Source organism: Cygnus atratus, chromosome 14 (assembly GCF_013377495.2).
Source record: "Cygnus atratus isolate AKBS03 ecotype Queensland, Australia chromosome 14, CAtr_DNAZoo_HiC_assembly, whole genome shotgun sequence".
Taxonomy (NCBI): domain Eukaryota; kingdom Metazoa; phylum Chordata; class Aves; order Anseriformes; family Anatidae; genus Cygnus; species Cygnus atratus.
Window position 1 is genome coordinate 9,173,407 of NC_066375.1, and position 15,678 is coordinate 9,189,084.

At 64.8% G+C, this 15,678-nt stretch overlaps 2 protein-coding genes across 2 annotated transcripts; one reads left to right on the forward strand and one right to left on the reverse strand.

Moving 5' to 3' along the window:
* Window positions 1-1,075: 1,075 nt before the first annotated feature.
* On the reverse strand, window positions 1,076-5,021 carry GPRIN1 (G protein regulated inducer of neurite outgrowth 1). The gene is made up of 3 exons (XM_035559679.2): window positions 4,936-5,021; window positions 3,834-3,928; window positions 1,076-3,657 (listed from the first exon to the last, which is right to left on the reverse strand). The coding sequence occupies exon 3, from the start codon at window positions 3,626-3,628 to the stop codon at window positions 2,366-2,368; it is 1,263 nt and encodes a 420-aa protein (XP_035415572.1). The 5' UTR covers window positions 3,629-3,657; window positions 3,834-3,928; window positions 4,936-5,021; the 3' UTR covers window positions 1,076-2,365.
* A 3,523-nt stretch (window positions 5,022-8,544) lies between these two features.
* On the forward strand, window positions 8,545-15,494 carry LOC118254457 (glutamate dehydrogenase 1, mitochondrial-like). The gene is made up of 11 exons (XM_035559686.1): window positions 8,545-8,584; window positions 9,011-9,066; window positions 9,563-9,626; window positions 10,259-10,349; window positions 10,573-10,756; window positions 12,481-12,618; window positions 12,736-12,873; window positions 13,580-13,660; window positions 14,170-14,385; window positions 14,712-14,774; window positions 15,378-15,494. Exons 1-11 carry the CDS (start codon window positions 8,560-8,562, stop codon window positions 15,492-15,494), a joined length of 1,173 nt encoding a protein of 390 aa, XP_035415579.1. The 5' UTR covers window positions 8,545-8,559.
* The last annotated feature ends 184 nt before the right edge of the window (window positions 15,495-15,678 follow it).

Genomic DNA, 15,678 nt, shown 5'->3' on the forward strand with positions numbered 1-15,678 from the left:
GCAGCTACAAGAGGAAGCTGAACGCAATGAAGGCGCTGAAGGCGGCCACGACGCTCAGCCCCACCGTGGCGCAGCAGGGAGCGGGCATCCCCGGGACCAACCAGTACAACGCTGAGGGGTGAGCGTGGGCGCCCTGCTGTGGGGAGAGCCCCGACACGTCCCCGCCGCCCAGGGGACGCGGCTGGTCCTGCGGTGCCAGGGCCGGTCACTCACCTGCCTCCCGTCCTCGGCCAGGGCCAACCCCATGCTGAACCTCCCCATGGACCTGTCCCACGACCTGGGCTTCCACGAGGACACCAGCTCCCTGGCCAGGTGAGCTCTCTGGACAAGCCCTGAAGGCCACGCGGCTGTCACCCCGCGTCCCCACACCACCGGTGCCTTGGCCATCCCTTAACCGACGCCCTCCCCTCTCCACAGCATGAATTCCCTGGATGAAAACAAAGTAGATTCGCCCAAGGATAACAACCTCAAGGCCAAGGTACCTGGCGGGGAGTCCCGTGTCCCCTCTGCCCAGCCCCTCTGCTGTGGCACATGGGCTGCTGGAGCCCTCGTGTCCCCTTCTCTCCATTGCCTTGGCAGCTCTGGGGAGGGGTGGGGGTGTCGGTGTCCTTGTCTTTGTCCCTGTCCCCAGCCCCTGACCACTCTCCCCTCCTGCAGCTGGGCAAATCACATCCCACGGACCCCACTGAGGACAAGGTGCTGGTGGCCGCCCTGAACACGAAGGAGCCCACCAAAGTAGCATTCGTCAACAGCACCTTCAACACCACAGACTTGTGAGCGGGCACCTGGGGGCCCGAGGGGCCAGAGCAGGACTCTGGCAGCTGCTCCAGCGACATCCTGTCCAGATGCCAGCAATAAACCTGCCACATGTGGGTGACAGTGTCCCGTGGCCACCACCCCCTCTGTCTGCGCTGCCCACTGGTGCCAGCCAGCGCAGGGTCCCCTCTCCCGGCAGGAGGTGAGGCCAGCGCCACCGCAGGGCTCAGCACAGCTTCGTGCCACCAGGACCCTTCCCGGGGCCACCCCGCTGTCCGTCACCCCACAACCCCCGGGGAGAGGTGGCTGCAGCCCCGCTCACAGCTTTCTGCAAGGTTTTATTACCCAACACCCAAACTGACAAGTTTAGTCCGCCCTCCCCTTCCTCCCCCCACCCCCCAACAAAAAAAGAAATGAAGAGGAAAAAGAAGAAAGTCGGGGACCAAGCCGCAGTACCGGTGTGCTGCAGCGCAGGGCTGGAGGGCAGGGGACAGGCGGGGATGCTGCACGGGCACGGGGCTCCCAAGCAGCCCCCGCTGCAGCCTCCCGCAGCTCTGGTGCTCGCCCAGCTCCTGGGGCCCTGTGGGACCAGTCCTCTGCTGGGGCCGGGCTGGAGGGAGGATGAGGTGCCGGGTCCCACGGCGCAGCAGGGACGCCGCGGTGCTGCTGGCAGGGGGATGCTCGCCCCCCGGTGCGCCGACCCTCTGCTCCCAAAGCTTCCCAGCACGGCAGGGACGTAGGAAAAGTGTTTCAAAAGAGCCACGGCCCCGCAGGCCGCTGGGGAGGAGGTGGCTCGCAGCTGAAAATGTCTCTTAAAAAGCTCCAAAAATGCAAACACAGTTCAGTAAAAGCCCCCTATCCCCACCACCCCTGCAAAAACCCAGTGGTAAAAAGTGGCAGCGCTTTGCAGCCAGCGTGGCCCTGGCTGCTGGCCGGGAGAGCAGCAAGTGGGCCCGGGAACCCGCACAGGGACACATGCCCGGGGCATCGCGGGCACCCACCGGGGTCCTGCTCGTGGCAGCGGGGCTGGGCAGGCAGGACGGACACGGCATCAGGGTGGGCACCGTCCCCACCGCCAGCTGTGACGGGGACAAGGATGTGCCCCGTGCTCTGACACAGCCAAGGAGGGCGGGGGGCCATGGGGACAGCCTCCCCGAGCGCCTCCAGCCACAGTGACGGGGACAAGCAGCCCGTGGCCCTGAGCACACGGGCTCCATGTCCTAGTTGTGGCTGGCCCCACGATCCCTCCAGCAAATCCATTTTTTGGGGTGGGCACAGCCAGGGGCGGGTGGCACTGTGATGCAGCAGCATCTCCAGCACAGGCAGCGACGCTGCTGCCCGCGGTGCGGGGCTGGAGCTGGGGGGAGCCAGCAGTGACCTGCCCGTGTCCCGCTGTGAGCCCCTGCCAGGTCCGAGAGGTGCCACCAGCATCATGTCCTCGGCCACTGCTGGCGGGGGGATCCCCGGCGAAGGAGATGCCTCGTCCCCGCCTGCAGCGCTCCGTCGCCACCCGCCCCGGGAGCCCTGCACACCGGCAGCAGGCGTCTCGGGACAGCGGGGCAGGGTCCCCTCCCCGAGTCCCCCCCGTCCTGCTGGAGCGGGCACCGGCTCACTCCATGGCAGGGCCGGCGCGGGAGCAGCACCGGGGCCGCCGGACGTTTTGCAGCAGAGCCCGAAAGACGCTGGGCTGCCTCTTTGCCTCGCTTTTGCGGGGGGCTCCCTTGACGGAGCTGGCGCGGGTGCTCTGCGGGGTCATCACCACCTGCCGCCCGTGCTCCTCGATCTGCTTCTCCAGGTGCTTCTGGATGGCCATGCCCAGCACCTCCACCTCCATGGAGGCCCCGTACACCTCCCACGTCATCCCCTTCTCGTCCCAGCTCACCTCCCGGATGGGCTCCGGAGCCTCCTCCACCGCCCCCTTCACGTGTACCTCGGGGTACGAGGCCTGCGGGGACTTGGCCACTGGCGTCATGGGCCCGGTGGCCACCGAGCGGGTCTCCACGGGCATGGACACCTGCATCTCCGCGTCCTTCTTGGAGGGCGCTGCCCCCGGGTGCGAGGCGCCGGCGGAGCCCGGCTCTCTCTTGGGGAAGGTGAAGGCGGCAGCCCCGTCCGGGGGGCTCATGGGGCTCAGGGCCACTGACACCAGGGACGCTCGGCTGTCCACTTGCGTCCCCATGTCCTGCGTCCCGGCATCCTGCGGCGGGGTCACCTCGAACGAGTAGGACTCGCACAGCAGCTTGGCTGTCCGGGGCTGCTGGCTGCTCTCGGCGTCCGCGCTCCCCTCGGCTCTGCCCTGACCCCCGCCGGGGGGAGCGGCCGTGCCTCCCTGGGGGGGCTTGGGAGCCTCAGCACCCCCCGCTTGGGGGGCAGCACCCGGGGACGTGTCTGTGCCGCCCTGGGGCTGCTCCTGGCTTGGCATCAGGGGGCTGCCGGTCCCCGGTGCTCCCGTGGCCGGCTCCAGGAACGCCACGTGCTTGGCCGGAGCCGGCGCGCTCCCCGCGTCCCTGCTGGGCGCCTTGAGGCAGGGCTCGGGCAGGGGGGGCACGGAGGCGGCTTTCTCCTTTGGGGTGCTGGGGCCCGCGGGACCGCAGGCAAGGGCGGTGCCGACGGGTGCCCCGCAGCTCCCCGCCGTCGCCGCGCTCCCAAGTGTGCCAGGAACTGGTCCTGTTGGCACCGGCACCTTCTCCGCCGGGCTCGGGGCCTCGGGCTCAGCCCCGCAGCAGTTCCTCATGGCACGGCCACCCGCGGCGCAGCCGGAGCTGGGCAGGCGCTCACCCACCGACGGGCAGCCCGGGGCGCCGGGCTCGCAGGCGTCCTCGGCCTCGCGGCTCAGCAGCTGAAAGCCCTCGGGCTCCTTAGCGCTGCCCATGCCCGGGGAAGGCTTCTCCCATGCTAATCCTGCAAGAGAGGGGATGGGGCGGTGAGCGGGGCACTCACCCCGGACCCCCGGGCTGGGGACAGTCAGTTGCCGACTGTTCCTTTCCACACCGCCTGCACCAACAGGTCCGGCACGGGGTGCGCGGCGGTGCTCAGCGCCCACCCCAGGGAAGGGAAGAGCAGTGGCAGCCTCTTACCGCAAAAGCCAGCCTTCCCCCGGCGTGGTCGAGCCAGGCGCGGGATTCAGGTGCTGCTGCGGCTCCCGGGGCTGCGGGGACGTGGCCTGGAGACCCTGCAGAGGGAGAGCAGCTCGAGAGCATCTGCTGGTGCCCGGCAGAGCACCGGGGCTGCTCGGCACGGCGTGGGGCAAGGGCACCCATTTGGGCCATGCACGCGGGCAGCCTGCAGTCACTGTGTGCCAGGCACCCCGGGGGCACCACCGGCCCCCTCCCTTCTGCACCCACCCGACTCCCAGCTGTGGCACCTTTATGGGTAATGAGGGCCTGGGGGGCTGCAGAGCACGACAGGGGGCTCGGGGCTGTCAGAGCCTTGCCCTGGGCAGGGCAGGGGTTGCCAGCTGAGCACCCTGCACCCTCACCCTGTGCATGACACCCCCACCTGGATGGGCGCGAGGCCACGCGGGGTGTGCCAGGCGCCGGGGGGACACCAGCCGGTGTCACACAACCAGCCCCAAACACCCTCCAGCCCCCACCGGGGCAGCCCCACCCCATGGGGGTCATGGAAGCCCCGAGCTCTCCGGACCCCAGCAGCTCAGGCAGTGCCACCAGGAGCGGGGACCACGCTGCCACCACCCCCTCCGTGCCCCTGACACCCCGGTGGTGCCCATCTCCCCACGCAGCCCCCGCTGCCCCCCGTGGCACCTCCCGTCGGGGCCGGGCGGGTACCGGGCACCCTGAGCCCACCCTGCGGGCACCCAGGGGTGCTGCGAGCACCCAGCGGGGGGGGTCGGTGCCTTGTCGTGGGGAGGGGGGGGGGGCGCGCCCATCCCAGGGGCACACGTCTGTGCACGCCCGCAGGCACGAACACGCGTGTGCGCACACACGCGCGCCCGCCGGCTCAGGCACGCACCCGCGGGCACGTGGCGCGGGGCACACGCACGGGGGCACACGGACACGGACACGCGTGTGCACGCAGCGGCCCCGCCGCGCCCGGCCGAGCCCTGAACAAAGCCGCCCCCGCCGCAGCCCCGGTGCCGCCGCCCCCCCCCCCCCCCATCCCCATCACCCCCTCGGCTACCGGGGGGGCCCCGCCACGTGCGCGCCCCGGGGCCGCCGTTACCTGCAGCGGCGGCGGCTGCCGCCCGGTCCCGTCCCGCTCCGCTCCGCTCCGCTCCGGCGCGGTGGCGGCCGCGAGCATGCGTGGGGCGGTGGCGGCGGCGGGGGCGGTGCCGCGCCCCGGGCCGCTCCCCCCCCGCCCGCCGCCCGCAGCGGCACCCCCGGGCCGCGCCCCGCTCCGGTGCCGGGGGGGGACCCGCGGTTTGGGGGGTTTAACGGGGGTGGCGTCGTCAGCAGGGCGAGCGCCCCGGTGCTGGCCCCAAATCCCCGGGTGGGGACCGTGGCCAGCATCCATCGCCGCCACCCCGTTGCCCGGTCAGCCGACCCCAACCCCGGGGACCCCCGCTGCAGCCCCCCGACACCCCGGGATGTGGGTAGGGGTCAGCCCGGCACAGCCGCCCCGGTACCGCCAGGGCTGTGCCACCCCAATGCGCCCCGGTGCTATGGGCACGTGGCCGGCACCGTGGCCTGGCCGGTGGGTCCGTGGCACGAGCCCCGTGGCACCGTCCCCTGGGTGGGATGGGGGTGGCAGCGACACGGAGCCCCTTCCCCTTCCTACCTCGTGCTGGAGATGGACGCTTTGCCCCCGGACATCACCGCGGGGCCGTCGGCATTGCCCCGCTGCTGGCTGCACCCCGCGGCCACCAGCCCGAGGGACGTGGACGCCGGGGCTCCCTGCTGCCACCGCAGAGGGGACGAGGAGGGCTCCCGCTCACCCCTCGCCCGGGGGGAGGACGGGAAGGGGAGAACGTCCCCGTCTCCCTCCCGGCAGCGCTGCCTCTGCTCCCGGGCTCAGGCTTTGTCTAACTCCTTCCCACGCACTCCCGCTCGCGCTGCGGGGGGGAAGGCGGCCTGCTCGCCTCGCCTCGCCCCGGGGGGCTCACGACCCCCCCGGGGGGTACCGCCTGCCCCCCAGCACCCTGCGGGGTCAGCGTTGCCTCCCTGCCCCGGGGATGTCGCGCTGGGGGACGGGCACTGCCCCACGCACAGGGACATGCGGTGAGCCCCCACCGTGTCACCACGGCATGGGGTGGTGGGGGGCACCGTCACACGATGTGGGGCACCGACCACCGTGACTAACCCATGGTTCACCCTCCGTGGTCCCCCCCACAGCAGTGGGGACCGAGGGAGGGACAGCCACAGCCACCAGCCCCATCCCAGCCCCATGTGCCGCTCCAGCCATCTCTCCTCCATCCTGGCACACATGGGTGCCATCGGGCTCCCTTTGGAGAGGATGGTGCAACAGGTCCATGGAGCATCCTGAGGACTGGTCTGTGGGGCAGGAGCTTGGAGCCGGGGGGTTAACATTAACCCTCAGTTGGGGTTTCCCCATCTTGGGGTTAACATTACCCCCCCAGCCCTATAGATCTATAGGGTGGCGCAGCGCCGGCGCGATGGGAGCTGGCACACCTGGTTGCCTGGAGACAGGGGAGGTTGGCGGTGGAAATGCTCCTTCCAGTAAACAGCGAGGCTGGAACAAAACCCCGAATGCTAAAAATAGGGAGGAAGGATATCAAAATAAAGAGCGCAGCCTCGCCTCCCCAGGGCACCCCCATGCCACCGCCGGGCACCCCAAAAAGCCAGGGGACAGATGGGGCACACTTGTGGGCAGTGACACGAGTGGGTCTGCACTGCTGTGGGATCCCAGACCCCCGATCCCAGACCCCATAGCAGCCAGCACCTTGCCTGGATGGCTGTGTTGCACCAGCTCGTCACACGTGGTGCACAACCGGCGCACTCACAGCCCGCTAGACGTTTGCACGGCCACAGCCACATGCTGTCCCCACCTCTGGGCTGTGCCCCACAGCCTGTGCTGGTCCCAGTTCTGCGCCTACTGGTCCCAGTTGCCCCCCCGTACAGCTGGGTAGGGTGAGGGGCACCGCAGCTATGGGTTTACATCTGGGTTTATGCTGCCCCATGGAGGACTGAGCCCAGGCTGGGGACAAGGAGGACAAGGGACACTGCAGGCAGAATCAGGTCCTGGCAGAGGAGAGGACCATGGGGCTGTAGGGCCGCATCCTGCCTGCTCTTGCCTTGACCCCCCCGCTTTCCCCTTCCCCATCAGCACCTCATGTCCCAGCCCCTCCGTGTCCCCACGGGGCGGCCCTACTGTCATGGTGGGGGGCTGGCGTGCACCTCTCCCCTCCCTGCAGCCAGCCTTCCTCCCCGGCCAGCTGCCTTCTTCCTCCTCCTCTCCCCACCCGGGCACCTCCGGGCTGGCAGGATAACAATAGCGAGGAGGATGAGTAAGATGGTCCCCATTGCCTTGGCAACGCACTCCCGCGCTCCCCGGCTCGCGAGGAGCCAGGCAGCTGCCTGAAAAGCGCATCCTCCCCGCGGGGAGGGGGCCGCGGGCGCAGGTAGCGTGGCAGCCCCCTCCCTCCGCGCCGCGGCCTGCCTCCCACACGCGCACGGGCAGCGCCACGTGAACGCGCCAGGCGCACCCACGCCAGCCGAGCCCGCACCCGGCACCCAGAGCCCCGGGGGGCTGACGGGGGGTGCCCCCGGTGCCGGGTCCTCGCCACCAAGCCTGGGCTACACGCACGGGGCCGCACGCAGCCCCTTCCCCAGCCAGGCTGCATCCCAGCAGGCAGGACACACTATGGGGCTGGAGAGCCACAGATGCCTTGGGGCAGCATGAATGCTCCCAGGAGGTCCAAAAGCACTGAGCGCCTTCAAAATGGCACTGCCTCAGCTCCATGACGCTCATGCGTGGCTGGCCCAGCCACGTGGCTGGCCATGTTGAGGGCGGCAGGGCGGCCATTTTGAGGGCAGCGTGGCAGCCATGTTGAGGGCAGCGGGGAGGCTGCGGGGCCATGGCAGCACCGGGGTGCTGCTGGGGCAGTGCCGGGGTGAGGGGAGCCTGGCGGGGGGCAGCCCTGACGCCCCCGGGCTGCTGGCCATGGTGGAGACTTTCTGCAGGCGAGCGGCCAGCCTGGCACTGCAGTCAGTGGCAGGGAGGCCGGGAGGGCTGCCCTGGCTGCGTGGCCTCCTGGAGACCATCCGGCGCTGCAGCTGTGTGCTGGAGGTGGCCTTCCCCCTGCGCCGGGACGGCGGCACCTGGGAAGTGGTGCAGGGCTGGCGGGCGCAGCACAGTCAGCACCGCCTGCCGTGCAAAGGGGGTGAGGGCGCCGCAGCCTCCGCCCCACAGGTCCTCCCCACGCTTTGGCTCACCTCACCTGCAGCCCCCTCCGGATGTCAGTGTGTGGCCTGTGGCCATCCCCGTATGCGTTTGAGTCCCTGGCCTAAATGCCACGCGCTCACCGAGGGCATAATGCACCCCAAATGTGCCCTATAGTGGTCACAGTTGTTCCCGAGGGGGCTCAACCTCCTGTCCCCTCCCAGAGGTGCTCTTCAAAGCAGTCCCATGTCTGCAGGATGGCTGGTGGTTAGGAAATTGTTTCCCATTCTGTGGTTGTCTGGAGGAATGAGCCCAGCTGAATGATTTCTGATCACCTATTGTGACTGGATGCTGCTGTTTCAGAAGAGTCAAAGCCTTTCCTACATTTCCTCTGTGCCGTTTGTGGTAAAAAAAGGCAGGTACTCTTCACTTCTTCTCTCTCTTTTCCCAGGGGTTCATTTCAGCAGTTCAATCGGCGTCGATGAAGTAAAAGCCCTGGCTGCATTAATGACATACAAATGTGCCGTGGTGGGTAAGTACAAGAGGAACGTAAAAGCGTGCGGTGACTTGGGCATGGGATGGGGCCATGGCACAGTGAGTCAGAAAAGCTCGTTAGGTGCTTTGAAAATCAGAAGCGCTCTGGACGTGCAGGATGTTCCTCTGGGCACAGATTTGCGAGGGCCAGGCTCGCTGCGGCTGCAGAATGCACCGCTGGACGTCCGGGACATCGGCGTTCATCGGGGAGCGCCAGGCATTGTGCTTCTCACGTACAGGCTCTGTGTTGTCATGGATTCAGCTCTGCCGGGTGGTGGTTGTGGCAGGCTCGGGGTCCGTATCCTGCCTCAGCTTCGGTTTTCCTCCACACAGGCTGTTAAGGGGGAGCTGTGCGTGGCAGGGGAGTGCATGCTTGTCGGGGGCAGGTAGAGAACATCTGGCTGCCTCACCTGGTCTTTTCCAGATGTTCCTTTCGGTGGTGCCATGGCGGGTGTGAGGATTGATCCCAGGAAATACTCGGTGAGTTCACCCCCTCCTTCCCCTGCTGGCGGCCCGTAACTCACGCTCCATTTGCACAGCCCTTCCTCTCCGCGTATCACAGCAATGCGCTCTGACAAGCGGGGGGAAGCTGCTTGCAGTGAGTAACACTCACCCAGCAACTGTGAAAAGCAGCTCTGGGGGGAGACGGGGGTGGTGAACTCTGATTTACGGTTCAGTGCATGCAGACAGACACAGGCTGAAAGACTCCGGAGCAGGAACGCTCCCGTGCTGCTGCAGTGCTGGGGGAAGGTGCAAATCAGCAAGGGGCTGGGAGGGAAGGGGTCAAAGGGACCCCGAGTTCACACATCTCTTTTCTGATACAGCAAGGGTCCTCAGCTGCTGTGAATTATCCCCCTGCAGACATCGGGGTGTGCTGTGTACAGGCGGGGAAGGGGAGCTGTTGGGTGCTGTACCTTGGCTCCCTGATTTTTCTTGGGGCCTGTAGTAACAACAGCGTTTTGGTGTTTTTGCACAGGAACACGAGCTGGAGAAAATAACAAGACATTTTACTATAGAGATGGCCAAGAAGGGATTTATAGGTGAGAGTGGTTTTGTCCCCGTTCCGTAAGAAGTGAGTGGTTTGCAGGCAGCGGAGCAGACAGCGACCGCCTGGCTGGGTAGGGCATAGAAGCTGCTGCTCAGGCACTGCCTGTCAGCACTGGTCACAGCCCTGCTGCCCTGCTGTCAGTTCACTGCTCCTCTCTGTCTTGGCTGTGAATTTGGAGCAGGGAGAGCCCCACACAGCACCAAATACAACAGTGGCAGGCCCAGGCTGCACTGTATGTGCTGCTGATCAGCATGGCCTGGGCACTGCCCTTGGTTCCTGCTGGCCTGCACGGACACAAGGGGAGGAGGGAGAGTTTCTCCTGCCTCCATGTGTGATGGAGAGCTCAGCAGATGCTAGTCACAAAACAACAACCTTTGTGTTCCCAGTTTACTTGAAAATGTTGGGAAGGGACGTGGCAAAGACCCTGCAAAAGCTGAAGATGCTAACCCTGAGGGAGGCTGGGAAGACGCTGGTGCATGGGCAGCACTAGGCTTTGGACGGGGCATTCCTTGGTGTGCCCAAGAACACAACCAGCCTGTGGAAACCATATGTACATATGCCAATGGCTTGAGCAAAGGAATTGAACTGCAAAGACAAGATTTGACAGATTTTCCTCCTCCACAGGGCCTGGGATTGACGTGCTGGCCCCTGATGTCAGTACTGGGGAACGGGAGATGTCCTGGATAGCTGACACCTACACCTACACGCTGGGGTACCGGCTAAGCTCCAGCGCTGCTGGTTTGGAGCCCAGGGTGCCGTGGGTGTCACAAGGGTTTGTGCCCAGGGGACCTTGCCAGGGCGTTGCTGCAGTTTTAGCTGAGGCTCGGTGCTGGGTGAGGGACACCAAGGCTTGGGGAAAGCACATTTAGCTAAGGGTGCTTCTCTAGAAGACTCAGATCAGGGGAGACCTTAACCATTGCTCTTCTGTGCCTGGCCTCTCAGGACATCAATGCCCTGGCCTGTGTCACTGGGAAGTCCATCAGCCAGGGAGGGGCCCACGGGCGACACTCTGCCACCGGGCGCGGGGTGCTGCATGGCATCGAGAACTACATCAACAACACGCACTACATGGACCGCATCAGCATGAGCCCCGGCTTGCCCGGCAAGACCTTCGTGCTGCAGGTGAGTGCCCAGCCCCCTACAGCTCTGAGGAGGGCACTTCTTTGGTGTCTTTCTTCAACTTCTTCCTGGGAGAGCTTTCAGCCTCAGCTCCTGCAGCACTGCCCAGACATGATTTCCTGAGCCCCTGGCTCCTGAGCCCCTAGCATGTCACCTCCACGTGCTGGTGACATGCTACTGGTGATCTGTTCAGCACCAGGTCCACAGAGCTGGCCCACCCCTGCTTTACACATCAGATCTTCCTGCAAACAAAACCTCTGTAGGGTTTCAAGCAGAGGAACTCACCATGGCAGCCAGCATAGCCAAATTTGCGCCTTTGAGCAGTTTTTCAGACCAGCTGCATACAGAGGTTTGGGGTGCAGCGCTGCTCACACTGTGCAGGCATTTCCAATGTTTCTCCATAGCCATCCACTATAACAACACATAAATGGGAGCTGCAACAAACCCTGGTCTGTGCAGCCGCAGAGAGGACAGGAGACAGGATACGGAGCTCTGCCGGCCTGCATGGAAAGAGCTCGTCCCCGTGAGAGCTTCGTGTTTCTGTCACCAGCCGAGTGAGCTCCAGCATTCCCTGCTGCAAAGCTTGTGGGTGCAGCCCCCATCTCCTGGGGTGCTCTGTGGGTCTGGGAGGAAGCTGGGACCTCAGGGTGCCAGCCCAGCCTCTTCCCCTCTCCTCCCAGGAAAGGCCTTCCCTCCCCTGCAGCCAGGCCTTGCTCACAGCCACGGTGAGGTGCTTCCCCCTGCTGCATCTCCTGCAGCTGCTGTTCTCAGCTGCTGCTGCCCCAACACTGCTGAGCCACCATCGCTCTGCCTGCACCTTGGCCGGCCACATTTTCTGCTGAGCCCAGTGCTCTTTGGAAGGAGAAATAAGCTAAGCACCGTGCCACCAAAGTCCTGTCTGCAGCTGGCGTGCTGGAGCTGGACTGCCTGGTGGCAAGGTGCTCTCCTCTGGATGCTCGCTCTCCAGCACAGCTCCCTGCCATGGGGAAGGGGGCTTTGGGGGGAGGCTGCACTCAGCGCTGCTGCCCACCACCCTGCCTTTGGTCGTCCCTGCCCTTTCCCCCCATTCTCTGATGGCTGATGTGGCAGAGGATGAGAGGGATGAAGTCCTCAGCTACTTGTGTGTGAAATGGTGCTGTCTTTGGGGGATGCTCTTGCAGTCTTAGGAAGCAGTGTTGTTTTCAAGAGCTGCAGCAAGCTGGCAAGCACTTTGGGGCAGACTGCAAAATCGTCTGTTCCCATAAGGAGAACCGGGCACCACCAAGGCCCTTCCCCAGGCGGGTGCTGCAGCACCCCTCAGTGCAAGGTGCCGGAGGATTGCTCAGATTGTGCCTAGGCGCTGCGTGGTGCCCAACAAAGGGCTGTGTTTCTCACTGCATCTCTTTGCTATTGAGATCAGCTCGTAGAAACTGAACAGCGTGCTGTGCTTGGAACATCACGTCCAGGAGCTCTGGAGGTGATAAAGACAGGCTGAGCTGGAAGCTGCTGCCCCACAGGCTCTGCTTCATACAACCCTGTAACCAGCCACGGTGGTCTCTGTCCTGCCAGCTCCTTGTCTACCTCCAGCCAAGGCACTCACCGGGAACTGCTAGATCAGGGATGCTGTTTCCGTTGCACAGCTCAAGGTCACGGAGAGGGGCCCGTTACCAGAGCAGTGGGTCAGTGTTCTCTGTTGGGCCCTATGACTTCCCTCTGCCCAGAGCTGTCGCTGCTCTGTGTTGCTGCAGGGCTTTGGCAAGGTGGGGCTGCACACCATGGAGTACCTGCACCAGTTTGGAGCCCGCTGCGTCTGTGCTGGGGAGACGAACGGGGCCATTTACAATCCTGGTGGGATCAACCCCAAGGAGCTAGAAGACTACGAGAGAGTGAGTTGAGCCTGTTCTGAAAGGGTGGCAGTCAGTGCTTGTCTTCAAAGCGTCCGTGGAGCAGGGGCTGCCCATCATCCCCTGCAGAGCCCAGCTCAGCTCTCCTTCTTGCTCCAGGGCCAGGGCACCATAGTTGGCTTCCCGAAAGCAGAGCCCTATGAGGGCAGCATCCTGGAGGTGCCCTGCGACATCCTCATCCCTGCCGCTATTGAGAAACAGCTCACAAGGGAGAACGCGCCCCAGGTGCAAGCAAAGGTATGGAGTGCCCGTGCTGTGTGCTCCCCCTGGCCCCATATCACCTGGGGACCTGCTGTGTGCAGATGGCAGCAGCCGAGCTGTACCTTCAGTTTGGGCACTCAGCACCCCAGGGAGGTCACATCACCGCACTGACAACGTGCCCACTGTGCCAGAGGGACAGAGAGTGAGGCAGAGGTAGCAGGTCACGTAACTGAGGGGAAGAGGGAAGCCCAAGCCCTTCCCTTTGCTGGCAGGAGCAAGGACCATTGAGTGGCCTCGGCTGGCTCTGCTGGCATCCTCAGTCTTCATTGCTTTAGCACATCCTCCCCCAGGGCAGGGGAGATGATATCCTTGAAGGTACTGGGTGTTACAGTGCGGGCACTGAAAATCAGAGGCAGCAGATAAGAGTGAGTGAAGCAGGGAACTGCTCCAGAAAGCAGCTTCCACCCTTCACTGTGAGCTTTAGGGGCCAAAGGGACAAGGCATGCTGGCACCTGGGACTTTGTCACGGCCAAGGCCTTCTGCAGCCTGAACCTTTAATCATCTCTTGCAAAACACGACGTCTGAGCGTCTGCGGGTCCTGAACAGCCTCAGTGGGGAGGCGAGCACTCAAAACTCTGCCACTAGAAGTGAGTTGGTGGGGGGGATAACAGAGCAGCCCAGGCCTGGTTTCTCCTTTCATTTCTTCTGTCCCATGTCACCTCTGCTCTGCTTGTGCTTTCAGATCATCACTGAAGCTGCCAACGGCCCCACTACACCCGCAGCACATGACATATTCCTGCAAAGAAACATCCTCGTCATCCCGGTACGTCCATCCCCAACGCGCGGGGAGGTGGCAGGCTCACAGCTGTCAGGGCCACATGGTTTTGTCGGCTGCACTGATGTGGATCCAGCCTGGCTCTGCCAGGGTCTGAGATCAGGCAGCATTAATGGTGCTGCCGCAGTTGTTTCCTGCCTTACTCCAGCTCCCAAGCAAATCTGGGGAGCTCAGCTTGCTGCTTTCCCTTCTGTACCCTCCCGGTTCTTGGCCGCAAGCGGTGGCAGACCCCAGGGCTCCTGGCTGTCACCAGCAGGTCCTGCAGTTATGTTGGGCCAACAGCAAACTGCCACATCGCATGGGGTGTCAGGGCAGCTGGTGTCTCTGGTCAGAGACACTGCAGCCCTAGGATTCAGCCATCCCACTAACCTCAGGGCTGTCCCTGAGGGCAGGAGGGGGGAGGGACTGCAGGCAGAGGAGGAAGGACCCCCCAGATCAGTCCTGGGTCTCGGGGTCACCCTAGGCAGCAAATGACGAGCGTGTGCTGCCCTTGGCAGGACGTGTACGTGAACGCCGGTGGCGTGACTGTGTCCTTCTTCGAGTGGCTGAAGAACCTGAACCACGTTAGCTACGGCCGCCTCAGCTTCAAGTATGAGTGGGAGTCGAGCTGCTACCTGCTGCAGTCGGTGCAGCACAGCCTGGAGCGGTGCTTCGGCAAGGCCAGAGGGGAGATCCCCATCCTCCCGTCCCCCGAGCTCCAGGCCCGCGTGTCCGTAAGTGCCTGCAGCGGGGTGGCTGTCCTGGCTCACTAGTTGCACAGTCCCAGGCACTCCTGTCTGCTGCTCCCACGAGGGTGTGGGACACGGGGTGTGCGCAGTGCCATGCGGCTGTGGGGGGGCAGTTGGGTGGGCAGTTGCCTTCCCTCGGTGTCAGGACAGCTGGGACAGGGCACAGGGTGTCCCACCGTGTGGGGCTGTGCTTCTCCTGCAGCACAGAGCCCCCCGCACCAGCTGAGGGTGCTGACCCGTGGTGGTCTGTGGGGCTGCGTTTGATAAATCAGCCCAGCCTCCCCACAAAATCAATTTGCTGTCTCCCTCAGGGTGCCTCAGAGCGGGACATCGTGTATGCGGGACTGGCCTACACCATGGGGCAGTCAGCCAAGGTACCTCCTGGGGCTCCTTACCCCAGCCCTCGCTGCGGGGGCTCTGTGCTGTGACTGCGGGGTGCCCACCCTCAGCACCACTCCCGCTGGGCCAGCGCAAGGCCTGGGTTCCCCTTCCCCTGCTGGCTGTGTCCGCAGCTCGGGTAAAGCCTCTTGCTCAGCGGTCCCCTGCTGCTCCTGGCACAGAGGGAGCACCACCTGGGTCCCTGTCCCCCTGAACCTTCAGGTCCCATTTCCAGGGTTGCCTAGATGAGCCCCGACACGCAGGCTGGTGCTGGCAGTGCTGGGGGAGGCCTCGTGCCACCCCTAGGGGCAGTGGCCCTGTGCCGTGCTCAGCAGCGCGGGCTGTGGGCACCCAGGGGCGCAGGGTCTGCCCCACGTGGAGCACTGGGGGGCAGCAGTGGTTTAGCACACCCAGACCCACCCGTAGACAGCTCCAGCCTCCTTGGTCATCTGGAGAAGGTGGCCTCGTTCCCTTTGGGTGCTGCTGTGGCTTTGGCTTAGTCCCTGCGTGCATGGCGCTGTGGGCACCCTCCTCTCTGCCTCCCCCTTGCCCCCAGATCTTTCCAGCACATGCCAGCCTCACAGCTCCTCTCTCTTTAGCAAATCATGAACACGGCTGCAAGGTACAACCTGGGCCTGGACCAGCGAACCGCTGCCTACCTGTGTGCGCTGGAGAAGGTGCTCACCGTGTACGACGAGGCCGGCTTCACCTACTGACAGAGCAGCCGCCGGGCTGCACAGCACAGGCCAGGCTGCCACATGGGGAGGGACACAGGTCTGCTGCGCAGAGGTGCCCTGGTACCGCTTGGTGCACAGAGGGGAAGCCGCGGTCTCTATAAATGGTTTATTTGAGTGGTTTATGTTCTCTGCATGGTGCCTGGCTCTCAGCTCTCCTGGGCAG